Source organism: Gossypium hirsutum, chromosome D08 (genome assembly GCF_007990345.1).
Source record: "Gossypium hirsutum isolate 1008001.06 chromosome D08, Gossypium_hirsutum_v2.1, whole genome shotgun sequence".
NCBI classification, from domain to species: Eukaryota; Viridiplantae; Streptophyta; class Magnoliopsida; order Malvales; family Malvaceae; genus Gossypium; species Gossypium hirsutum.
The window spans coordinates 1,980,675-1,994,394 of NC_053444.1; the positions used below are offsets into that span (position 1 = coordinate 1,980,675).

At 32.7% G+C, this 13,720-nt stretch overlaps 1 protein-coding gene across 1 annotated transcript; it reads right to left on the bottom strand.

The window, feature by feature from the left end:
* Positions 1–1,298: 1,298 nt before the first annotated feature.
* On the bottom strand, positions 1,299–12,775 carry LOC121220191 (uncharacterized). Its single transcript, XM_041099474.1, has 25 exons — positions 12,582–12,775; positions 12,384–12,498; positions 12,219–12,281; positions 12,013–12,114; positions 11,718–11,886; positions 11,499–11,597; positions 10,901–11,050; positions 10,275–10,314; positions 9,990–10,047; positions 9,800–9,882; positions 9,115–9,213; positions 8,871–8,986; positions 8,624–8,742; positions 8,195–8,265; positions 7,976–8,081; positions 7,217–7,356; positions 6,910–7,068; positions 6,732–6,835; positions 5,511–5,686; positions 4,619–4,808; positions 4,404–4,503; positions 3,294–3,462; positions 2,692–2,774; positions 2,493–2,569; positions 1,299–1,874 (listed from the first exon to the last, which is right to left on the bottom strand). The coding sequence occupies exons 1-25, from the start codon at positions 12,630–12,632 to the stop codon at positions 1,703–1,705; spliced, it is 2,811 nt and encodes a 936-aa protein (XP_040955408.1). The 5' UTR covers positions 12,633–12,775; the 3' UTR covers positions 1,299–1,702.
* Between the last annotated feature and the right edge of the window lie 945 nt (positions 12,776–13,720).

Below are 13,720 nucleotides of genomic sequence, written 5' to 3' on the forward strand. Positions count from 1 at the left end.
AAACCTTAAACCTTAAGTCATGAACTTCGAACCCAAACTATAAACTCAAAACCTCAAACATGAACCTTGAACCTGAACTTAAATATCAGGGTCCAATTTGGGGTTCGAGGTCTGAGATTTAAGTTCAAATTTGGAGTTTAAGATTCTAAATTTAAGGTTCGAGGTTTATGATTCGAAGTTTAGGATTTGATGTTTAGGATTTAAGGTTCATGATTTGAGTTCAAGACTTAAAGTTAGAGATTCAAGATTTAGGATAAAAAATTATCAAAATTGTGTAAATAATATAAAAAAATTGCTAAAATATAGTTTAATAATTAGAAAGGAGATTATAAATGATATCTTTATTTTTATATTTTATGTTTTTCCATAAAAATGAAATTCGAACTACGATCAATGATAATTAAATTGAATCAAAATTCATTGGAGTATATTGTCAGTTTATTGATTTTTTTTATAACAATGTTTATGTAAGATTTTAAATTGTTTTCACCATATTAAAAATTAAATATTTATTATAAATTATAAATTATAAAAAGTTAAATATAAATATAAATCCAAAAAAGAAAAACTAGATTAATTTGGATAATTACAATTTTCAACTTAAATCGAAAGATGAAATATATTTAATTACACTCAAAATCTCAACCTCACGTCTAATTAAAGAATTATAAAATTTTAAGCCCACAGCAACATCAACGGTGCCAACTGAGGAACATTGGTTTTTTGCTTGGTCTTAATTTCTATTGAATTCTCTAATAGTTGTTTTATGTGATACCAATCTCAAAAATTATGAACATAAATATTTTCATAACCAATATCATTTCCGCATTTGTTAACGGAATTCCAATTCTATATTCAAAATGCAAGCTAATAACATAGAATATATATATATATTTAAATTGTCCTGTAATTTTTATAGTGCATTTTTATTAATTCTTCCAATTTATCCTTGTTACCTATATTTCATTTTTATATTATCTTAAAACAATGGAAGTACATCCATATCTATTTTCATTTTACGGTACGTAAAAATCAATATTTTCGAAGTTCATAACTACCCTCACAACAATGTTAAGATTTAAACCTGATTTCTCTTTTTAATGTGTGCCAAAAACAAAATCTAAATCGGAACCAAACCAAAAGCTACAACTCAAATCGATTTTTGATTTTCTTGATTTTTATCTCAACCCTAAAAGCAAGTTGAGGAAATCTCATTCTACCAACCAACCATATCATTCATTCCTTACAGCAATTGGAAAGCCTAAAGCAGCTGAAATTGAAAGAAGAAGCAGACACTATTGACTTTTCAACTCTGTATTTCATGTCAAACTTTGCCTTCAATGCTCAAAACAAAGACCTAACACTAAATGCTCCCACAATTTTCGGATTTTTAAACATCACCCATCATCCATCATCCATCACACTACAATTTGGCCATCTAATGTCAATTTTCAGACCAATTTACTCTTTAAGAACAGTACAACAAAACCTTACAACTACAAAACTATATTTTTCCATGTCTTCACCATTTTTGCCACTTTCTCTTCTTTTTATGAAGCTATCATTTCTAGTACAGCTTTGTTGTTGTGAATGCTAACCTGTGTGATTATCGCGGGGGAAAATTTTTTAGCCCTTTGTGAGATGGTCTACAATAAGGCTTTGAGCCGATTACTGCTACCGTTTTTGCAACCATGACTTTAACTCAGTTGATCTTAGGTTTTGGTCGTCTTGGCTTTAGCACAAGATAGAGAATACCCAAAACAATCAAGAAAGCAGGTATTGTTGTTGCGTCAAACTCTACTTGCACTTTCCTGTCTTTCGTGCAATGAATCGGATGAAGAAGGGCTATGGTTGCATTCACTTGATCAACAAACCTGCATTTAAAATTAGATTTAAGAAATCAAAGGATATTACCTACAAAATTGGACCATCCTCCAATGAAATATCAAAAAGAATTTAAATCACATTCACCTGTCATTTTCAATACAACAGAAATATCACACCATCAAAAACTTAATTTTAAGATATAAGATATTACCACATAGTAGCGCATTAAGGAACACTGGAAAATCATTACCGAACATAATATTAAGTTGCTACCAACTATGAATTCAGTCAATTGATACAACAGTAAGTCCACACCTTCATCAACAAAACAACTGCACAATATATTTGCTACTTGAGATTTATGTGCTTCACCTCATTTCTTTCCCATTATTTACATGTTAGAAAAGATTTCCATTCATTTCCTCGGCAGGGGTTTCATTAACACTGTCTTTTACAAAAACTAGAAGTTTTTCATAAGAATTTCACGACACTACTTATTAATGTATTAGATGCTCAAAGAAAGAAATTGCATCAGTTGCTAGAAGCTCTGGCAAGATTACTGAATGCAAAACAATGATCTGAATTTATCTGCAAGACTATTTTTGAAATTTAACCAAATAACAGAAGGGCATCAAAATAAAATGAAAATTTTAGCAAAAACAGACCCTTTGGTTGCGTCTTCTAAGGTATGCAGCAGTTTCATGGCATCGGTGTATCTCAATTCACCAGCAATAGTTGAAATCTACAAAAGGAGAAATGCATGTTAACCCATAAACAGTCACCACCATCATGACAATACAATGTAGCATTAATTGAATTAATCAAATAACAACATCAACGATGACAATAAGCAAATGCACTTACTCTTCTCCATAAGCTGACAACATAATTATACTTGTTCACTAGCTCACGCTCCTGAGATTGGAAGTGTTTAAAGGTTTTCTCAGCTGCTATTGGTTAAGTCTCACTTTGTAGCAACTCCATTTTTAACAAGTCAGGAATGAAAACAATCTAAAAGCAGATCTTAATTCAAAAGATGAACACAATAAACCACAGGAAGATTTTTCAGCATCAGAAGTTGACCAGGAAACCAATCAAGCAGCAGAACATTTTTTCGCGGGAGCAGTCTTGGCTTTAATCCCACAGCCATGGTTATACCTTAAATCCCAAGCTTTCTTTTGAAGACTCAAAAATGAAACATTAACAATAAATATTATTTTCATAGATGTTAAACTACTAAAAGAGATATATCAAATATCTCAATAAAAAATTTGGACAAATCCCCACGATACTATCCTTGTTTCAGATCTTTTAGCTGTATGCCTCCTGTGTCTTTAGCTCCTTATAGTTGACAGGTTAGACAGACACTTAGATACATACACGCACCTATACACAACCATACTTGAGTTGAAGCAACATAAATCCCAAGTCTATGGGGTTATGAAAAAGCCACAAGAAAAGGATACTTGTACGCTCCCAAAGTAGAAGGTGCATGGCTGAATTGACCAGTTTTATCGACTCTTCAAGAGTTGAGATGATGTAGCTCCGAGCAATTGTATCTGATTGAAATTTTGATATCTGCCAACCTTGAGAAGTAATGGAGAAAGGATTGCATCCCACGGACCATATCCAATCCTGTAAAATATAAGCAACAAAATATGCATAAATTATTTAGGGCGACCTGTCTCAGCCAACATGCTATATCCACCTCATTGTAAATGTCAGCCTTTTGTAAGTACATGGGACTCACATGTTGAGTCAACATGACATAATATGCATTGAACAATCAAAGTTTATGCAGAAATAGTGCATCCCAGATATTTATCAAGTATTGAAATCCACATATCTAGAACAGAATGCAATGTTAGTTTTCCTTTCAGGTGGGTTCACTAGGTTCTCAATGTATTGTCATGTAAGGAGAGCGACACTTAGGATACCCCATTGGAGCTACTATTGCAGGATCTTACTTATAGTGGGATTTCATTTAACTGAACCTGTAGCTCACATGTTATTAAATGATAGGAGAAATTGCTACACTTTCTTTTCTTTTATAAAAAGTTACCAGATGTTGATACAAATTCATGTGAACCTATATCAGATTGTAAACTGAAGAGTGAAGACAGATACACTACTTATTTCTGAAAGTTATCAAATACCAGACTTCATCTTAGTCAAAAGCCATGTTCATACATCCTGTATCTGATCTGTTGTTTCTGAGGCATGTTTCAGACGGATTGAAACAGAACATGTCACTAATAGCAGACAAACAAAAATAGGGCCATTAATATGCATAAATATCCTGCATCCATGCATGCATATACACATTTGTGGTCTGTGAGTTTTAGAGTAGAGGAACTAAAATAAAATAAAATTTATAAGGATGAAAATAAAAAGAAAATGACAAACAAGCATAACCACACCAGGCCCATGCATAATGGGAAAAAGGAACAGTCAGATCATTATTCACTTTGTTTAAATTGTAAACATTTAAAAGGACTGACTGTTAAGATTGACTGCAAGCATCAGGATTACGTAATCATAAGTAAGATTTCAGTTGTATATCTAAACTATCAAACCTCAATTGCAGTTCCATGAGCATGACTGTAGACAAGCTGAAGGGGAAGCAAACCAGCCAGATGTTCAGAAACAGCAGCCAAAGCAGGCTTGATGGGTCTCCTGAATCCAGGTGAAAGAACAAAATCAGTAGAACACAAAAGGAATGCATTCTGATTGGATGATGAAACCCCTCCTTTTATTGGTTGGAAGAGAAAGGAATGCCAGAATCACAAACCTCAAATCCCACAAAAGGGATTTTCCATTACACTGCAGATGGCTTTCCCAGGATGACGACTCTGATTGGACAACAATAACCATATCAGAAAGCGCTTTGGCCTGATAATGTTTGTCCACTAATAATGGATCGGTACGAATGAACCAGAAGATTGGAACTTCAAGAGTGGACCGGCTATGAGCATGTGATCCTGAATGAAGAATTAAGGGCAATGTTAAATCCAAATGAGAAATGAAACCAACAATAGTTTAGTTAGGCTCCTACAAGCGACAAAAATGATACACAAGGCATCATGATTTTACATAATGTACACCATCAATTCCATATACTGTTCACATTAAATTGGCACACAAATTTAGGAACAAAAAGTCTATGTTTTAATAGTATTGATGTTCAATGGGTTTAAATTCCAAAAACATAAAAATAATTGCTGAAATTTATTTTCAAATTAGAGAACTGAAGAATTTTAAAATGTTCAAAAAAGGAATAGTGACAGTTGTAAGATGTTGCAAAATAGAATGTTGAAGAGTTAATTAGGAATAAGGGAGTTATAGAATTCATGCTTGTGAAATAAAGGAACAAATATTTTAAGAACCAGTGACTGATAATAAAACAGAGAAACTGATACCAGAGTTTTGAGAATACCTAGAATGACGACCATTGGAAGAAAATGAAAAAATAAAAACTATTTCAACCTTGTTTTTTTTTTTTCCTTTCATAGAAAAGCCAATTAGTCAGACAGAGAGAAGCTAAATTCAGATTCAAATACAAATGAAACATATCAATGTTATCAAGATAAAGAGTTCTTAATTTTGCTATAGGTAGTCATAAAAATGACAGCTCCAAAAAAAGGATTTCGTTTTCCAGCAAGCATTATGAACACGGATCTGACCTTTGAGAGATCCATGAGTATTCAGCCTCCGCAACTGATACTGGAGAATTGAAGAATCAATATAGGAACGGGTACTTTTCCTGTATGTTCCATTAACAAGCAAATATGGGACAGCTGCTGCTCGTCGCGCCACAGAAAATGCCATTGCCAAAGCAGGATCCTCTGAAAGTGCTAACCTATAATTTGCAAAACAAATTAGTACAGCCAGGAACCAAATTTACAAGCCAAAAAACTATTACGAAAGAAAGTTAAAAAAGAAAACAACAAAAAGTCTTCAATAACATTGGAATAGAAATAAATGATGCATGGAATTTCCACAGAAGCATCTCATGCAGACCTAAAGATATAGAAGAATATGGGCAGCATCACCACGTGGGTTCAGTGAAATAACTGGGGCTGAGGATTTGGTAGACTCTCTCATGGATGAGGATTTGGGATCCCAAAACTTAAGCTATAGTCACTCTCATGCAGAATGCAGGGAAGCTAATCGAGAGATCAAACTATCTCAGATTTTACTTTGTTCATTTGTTGTATCTATAAGGCTTAAGTCTGAGAATTATGTTTCTTCAAGTTAGCACTGAAGGTTATTTGGTGTATGTTTATTGAGTTTGAGCATCAAGGGAATTTTTGCCGTTTACAATTTGCTAGAATGTCAGATAGTCTGATTTGTAGTTTTGAGTTTTCTTTATCAAAATAATGTAAAACCCTTATAAGACTAGGAAAAGAATATTATTGTAAATGAATAAATTATTCATTTATTTATAAATTATAAATTAATATTTATTAGTTTATAAAGAACCTTATGTTTTCAATCCATATTCAAGTACTTATTATTTTGTTTTAATAAGATAATGAATGACTTATAAATGACAAACACCAAATACAATTTAAATCACCCATAAGTGATGAAGTTATTCAAGGATCATGAATATGTCTACTCATAACCAAAATCCAGATGGCAATTATAATCAGTAATTGCAATCCAAAAAGTTCTTGCTTATCTTATCATCATCACAAAACTCCTCATTAATCCCCATTTCCGAGAATACAGAGTTACTCTTAATGTAATTTAAACTTACTTCCATTCATATCTTCCATTTCCTACAAAGTTAAAAGAAACAACGGATCGTGTATAACAAAAAGACAACCATGTGTCTATCTTTCTAGGACGGGAAAAAAACAAAAGGAAAAATAAAACAAAGAATAGTTCAGAATGCGTACACATGCTGACTGAACATAACTTTCTGTGAAGGTATCAACAAAGAGGAAAGCCCATCCTGGAGTGCCCTTAGGTCCACTGGCAATCTTTTAAAATGTCTAACTTTCTGTCTCCATGAAAATAAAAGAAAATTTAGTATTTTAACGAATGATCCTTGAAAACTTTTTCCATGCATCATACCTCCTTTGTAATGAAAAACAACTGATACGATATCTTCTCATAATAATGGAAAGCACCATCAGCAACTGAAGGAGATATGATGTGTCTCACAGATCCCCACAGGGTTGCACCAAGTTGTGCAAGGAAAGTATCCCGAGCAACCGTGTAGTTTTGGAATTTCTGCACAGAAACAACTCAATTCCAAAGAACTGCAATTGTCGGATTTCAAGACAACCATATTTTGAATAGCAGTGTGGTTACTAAAGATGATCCCTACAAGTACTAAAGAAAATGTTATACTGGCATTTCTTCAAGGAAATAAACATACCTCATGAGTATCACTAAACAAATTCCAGCTCTCCATCCGTTTTAAAGCATCTACAGCCTTCATACGGTGGCTTTCATCATACTCTTCATTTTCAAATGACTGAAGCTCATCTTTCAAATCCCGCATTCTCTCATCAAGCTCTGAAATCATAAAAATTGTAAGTGGAGAAACTTACCCCATATTTTTCATTAGAAACTTGCAGAATATAAAATTGCATAGCACTTCAACTCGTACAAAAAGACAATATTAAGACTAAAAGGATATTGATTTTCTATAAAACAATTATCTTTTATGTTCACGGCCTGACAAATAAACAGGCAAACCAATAAATAAATTAAATATGTGATAAACATTTAGGCAGTTAAAATCTCAAAGAACAATGTTACCCTTCAAACTATATATTGTTCCTTTGTAACAAAAAAATAAGTGACTCAAAAGCAAAGTTCATTGCAAAAGCATGAGACACCAATAAATCTTAAATTAAACAAACTCGATAAGAATGGTTTGCTTTAACACTAACCAACTACCATAATAACCTATGTTGTTTTGACTCTTCATGTTCCTTAAAGCGACTCTGCTGGATGCATATTAAAGACCCCAAACTGAAAGCTAAAAGAAGGTATAATCCTCCAATATAAGGGATGCATATGATAATGTCCACAATCCAAGCAAAATACTTCATGAATCCCCTGGAAGCTTTCCCCAAAAGTGGAACCACAAAATGAAAATTAGAAATGAGATAAATAACATGAGCCGTACCATCACAAAGAGCAAGCTTGACCTTCCTTCCTTTGCAATGCTTGAAAGCAAAAAGCTCATAGATATCAATCTCTGCCAGAAGAATATCAATTGCCTGATGATCTTTCTACAATATTAAATGCATAGTCAATTAAGGCAGGAAACTGCATAAACCTAATAGAAAGAGAAGCTTCAAATGCAAGGTATCATTGCTTCAATTGCCATGTATAGCTAACATACATCACCAAATACAGCAAACTTTTCCTGAATTGCATCTTGCAAGCGATCTTCAGCTTCATCTTCGGAAATTTCTACTTGCCACAATGAGAACAGAAGTTCAGATAAGGGGTAAGGGCACAACAATAACAACAATAATAATAATGACAGAGCACTATGTGATGAAAAGCACAATATTGTAAAATCTAGTGACATTTGACACATGAGATTTAAAATATTTTACAGATCCCAATTAATTAAGCCAGTTCTCACAAAGATATCAAGCATAATAAGGGAAAAACATTCCACTAAACTTCGGTAGCCATAATAAACTAATATATCAATGTTGACAAGTGAAAACCCAATACTAAAATCACCATACTAACAAAAAAATAGCAAACACAGATGTCAAAGAAATTACTGACAGATAACAAGCAAGCACATTAATATCACCTTCGACAGCACCTATGGTCTTTCCCACATTAGGCAAACTTAATTCTGTTCGCACACCTTCTCCACCAACAGCAGGTCCCCAGGAAAAAGGTCCAGCAGTCAAATCGATGAAAGCCCACCTGATACAGTTGTAATAATAACATATACACATATAAGAACATCCTTTGTTTGTGTTTCTCTCTGTACTGCAGTGTAAATGGGAGAGCAAAGGAGAGGGGGGGAGAGAAGGATATTTAGATGTTGGAACCTGTCCTTTCCAATCCATGTATCTGTTAGACATTCTTCATGGTAGTCGTTGAAGTCCCCGGACTTTAAGTCCTTTTGAAGAAGAAGCTTCATATCTTCGTTCTTCCCATTTAATAACTTGAGATATTTATCATAAATATATTAACAAAAGGAAAATGTTAAACAAATTATGCAGATTTTTCAAAGTCTAACGCATATTGATAATGCATCAAACAGAAAAGATGTGAAAGAAAAAAACCAAGTACCTGTGAAACTTTGTTCTGAATTATTTCAGCAGTGGTCTTTCCTTGATACAACTTCTCGACATTCATCAGTGCATCTAAGCAAATATTGTGCCATTCCACCTAAAAGTTCATCAACCAAATTTAAAAATTAATAAATTAATAAAAAAATTGAAATAATTAATAAATTAATCAGTAGCTTCTTTGTGAACAACAAAATGATATGACACATATGATAATTTACTCTAAAACGAATTGAATTTTCCAGCATCCTTTTGGCACTAGCTGTAAATATTCAGCTATCGACACTGAGAAACCAGTATTACAAGTTCACAAAAAATAACTGAGATTACCAAGTTAAAGTCTAAGGAATGAAGTGCATTTTATGGTCATAACCAGGAGAAAATATGGCCTACAATTCCTATTGTATAATTAACCAATCACAATACTGAATTGCGTAGGGCCCACAAAGATGTAATGTGGAACCATGCTATTAAGTAGTGGACCCCTACATCATTGAAGTAGAAAAAAAATTCTAGATTGGACACTCCCCACACCAGATATCCACAATAATACAATAAAAAGAATCAAGGAAGTACTAGTTAAAATACTGGGATTAGTAGAGCAAGTTTGTGACCAATATGCTCAGATTAACAGATCAAAACCAAAGTAATTACACAAATACATAGCATTTGGACAAGGGGCATACCGTGTCAGCTTCTTCTGTAACTGTCCATGCAAACTTTACCATTGGATGCTTTCCATACAAGGGTTTCTTAATATTATCAAGAGCTGCAATTATTCAGCAACTTAATATATTAATTCTAGAAAAAAAGTAGGAAAATTTTATCAAGAATCCAAACAACTACAAAGAAAATAAGAACCAGTCAACTTCATACCCAGAACATTTCCTGGAGTATTCCCTGCCTGAAGAATTTTACTTTGCAGATCCTTATCCTGAAAAATAAAAGTTTAAGTAAAGCAGGAATCCAAGTATGAATGTACCAGGGAAGACAATAATGAGGTAGCAAGTACTCTGCTACAAATTTACCAGGCAAGAAAAAAGAGTTAACAAGTACAGCAAGATAATAAATTACATTTTAAAATAAAACTCAAAGCTGATAACTAATAAACAAAGAGAATGGAACTGGAACATATATAGAAACAAAGAAACCCGTAAGTACCTTTTTGAGTAAAGTTATTTCCGACTCGGATAAACCTCTCCTGCCAATTCATTTTTTTTAAAGTAAGACTTCAACAAAGAAACTGAAAACAAATAAAAAGCTGAATAGTTGATAAAATATATAAATCAGTTGAGGTATAAATTAGCCTAAAAGACATGCATCTCTCGTGCAGCGCAGCCAATGAGAAGTGAAGTTTACAAAATAGTAATTTCTACAGCATAACTTCCACAAAATGAATTTTAGTCAAAACCAGCTTCAAATAATTTATAGTCATAAATCAAATGATTGCTTTGAGAAACCGGTCCATCCTTCACAACTAAAATTGGTTTTCCTGGTCACCAATAGTTCTATGTTAAACAGATGCTTCTGTCCTAGTCAAAAATCTAAATTTAAATAATACTTTCTACTCTGTTCTTATACAGTCTACTGCAACATCCAAAAAATAAACTACAAGGTAGAGCAACACTAGTTTATGTTGGAACCATGAAATGTTAAAAGCAATAGCTGGAACTAAAGGCAGAAGTTGGGAGGGCTAGTTCATACAGATGGTTTTACAACTATGGTTTTGCTTGACCTAAAAACATAAAGAAAAAATAAAAAGAGAAATTTCCTCTTAAAATACGCACCGGTAGCCATATTTAGCTATCCTAGAATCACGACGAGGATTCAAAATGAAGATGTTATATGCATCTTCAAGTTGAAGGTATTCAACAAGGCTAGTAAAAAGAACGTCCATCATGTCTGCATCTACTTGCCAGAGAGAATCAGTGTCATTCCTGTCAAGAATTAGTCATATTATTACTGAATAAAGCTAAAGACATGAGATTCAAAAAAAAAAAAAGTAGAAATTGAGGAGACATTTAACAGTGTAATAAAATAATCCACAGAAGGAGACTGAAAAGGTCGAACATTTAATTATAGAAAGTTCCCATCAGAAAATTCAATCATTGAATGTTTTCCTCCTCTCAAGATTTGAATTATCTTTAAAAGCATGCTAATACAGAAAGGGATCCTAAAGCCGCACAGTGTAGAAACAATACTAGAATTGGTCCAAATGGTGTAACAGAAGAATTGACTTGCATCGGTAGATCCTCCTATAATTTTTTTAAAAAAGTAACCTTCTATAAGTTTTTAAATGTATTGGGAAAGCAATAATTATAATTTTATTTTCTCCATCTAAAAAAAAATCAAACAAAATAGAATTTGGGTCATGACTTGTTTCACCTGTCACCAGAAACATCATCTTTGCGGGCTAAAACATTGATAGCATGCTCAAAGACAGTAGTCACCTTTTCACCCATTTGAATGGCATGGACAGAGAAGCTGCATGGAAATTCCATTACAATGATATAAAAATTTTAGTTTGAGAGCTTCTAGGAAACAAATCATGATATGTAAATAAATCAGCAACAAATTAATATTAAAAAGGACACAAATTATTACTTGTAATTTACATGGCTGATGACAGGAAAATGGTGATGTTGCTTTTTATCTATGATAACTCTTTCAACAGCAGTGATAAGTTCTCCAATTTGTGGAATTCGTGTATGTGCAAAGACATGATCTATTTTGGTGAACCATCGCTCAAGTTCTTCTGGACGAAGTGTGAACTCTATTTACATACAAAACACAAAAGTGATCAAGGAAATGAACCATCAGAATTCAAGTATTAATAAAGTGAAAATGAAAAAAGATTAGTGAGTAAAGAAATAAAAGGAAAATTAAAAGTTTGGGATACCTTGGTTCCCCTTTCCATCAAAACCCATGAAAATGAAATTGACAGGAACTGGAAGGTACATAGAATCTACTTCCATAAGGTTTAAGTAATTTGCAATGTTACCTGAAAGTATGAGAGAGACAGATAATGAACTAAAATGCAATTCCCGAAATCGAAATGTTAGAGCAAATTCATAACCAAATTATTCCACAAATTTGTCTAATTACCTGCCTTGGTGTAATTATAAACACCCGTTTTAGAAGGGCTGCTTGCTTCGAAATCATCAAAATCTGTTAATAATAAAAAAGGATGAGAAAATTTTAAGCAAAGAAACAAACAAAAACCTAGAAAAGAAATTTCGAAAGTGATTTCAAGGAGAAAGAAACTGGTACCTCCACGTATAACAGCCTCACTCCAAAACTTACTCTTTTCTTTAAGATTGAACAAAGAAAAAACCGAAGAAGACTTGGCACTCCTACGACTTTCGACGGTGCCGATTGATACTAACTGATTCAATTTCCATTGCCCAAATCAATACACGGATAAAAGTAATAAAATCAATACACAAATCAAATCCTTCTGAAAATTACCAGTAGGATCATAGATACAAGGAGCAGATATCTAATTCCAGCCATCTCCATTTCCCGGAGGATCTCACTCTCAGTACACGCCGCAGGCCACCCTCTGATTTCGGTTTTTTTTTTTTTTCCTTTTTCCTTTAACGAGTTGACAAAAGCGAAGAATTACATGTCGAATGTAGAGATGGCAATTTGATTCGGGTTCGGATCCATTTTCGGGTTTGATTCTTTTAGATGGGAATAAATAGTTGGTAAAAACATCTTTCAGATCCCTCTCAATTTTAACATTAAGCAAAATGGTCTCTCTCAAAAAAATTTGTGCAATATAATCCCTATCAAATTTGAAAGTGAACAATTATGGACAATTAATCAATGCATTAATGTTTTATATCAATTGTACATAATTTTAACTGGTATAATAACAAAATTAGCCTCAATGTTTATATATTCTATGTAAATGATGACAAAATATGTCCAAACCAATATACCAATTAATTGTGGATCAAACCGATCTGAATGACGAGTCCAATGTAGTTCATACATCACTAGTTAGACAACTTCAATGGGATTAAAAATAGGGTAAATTGAATTAGAAATCCTCAAATTATATCCAGATTTTAAATCAACTTTCAAACTTTAAAACGTTATAATTGAGTCTTAGAAATATTAATAGGGTATTAATTTAATCATTCTACCTACCTAGTAAATTAGCTTGGGCGTTAACTCTCAGATAAAATCTAACCTGGAGGATATTTAAAACATATAGTTAAATTACAAATACAAGTGTATTTATTGTTTAAATAATTTAGATATGACATGTTAAAAAAACCCCTCTGAATTTTATTAATTTTTTTAATACATAAAGTTGTTTATGTGATAAATATATATTTTAAATATGTGTGACACATATTCAAAATGCATTTAAACCGAAACTAATGACTAAAATGAGCAAATGATAGAAGAACATGTTTAATACGCTATTAATAATTTAAAGACTCAATTATAATATTTTAAAGTTTAAAAATTAATTTAAAATCTGGATAGAACTTGAGGACTTCTAATTCAATTTACCATAATTTTAATCCTACTGAAATCATTTAAAGGCCACTTGGATTGGTGTAAAAATATCAATGATAGTTAGAATAGGTTTG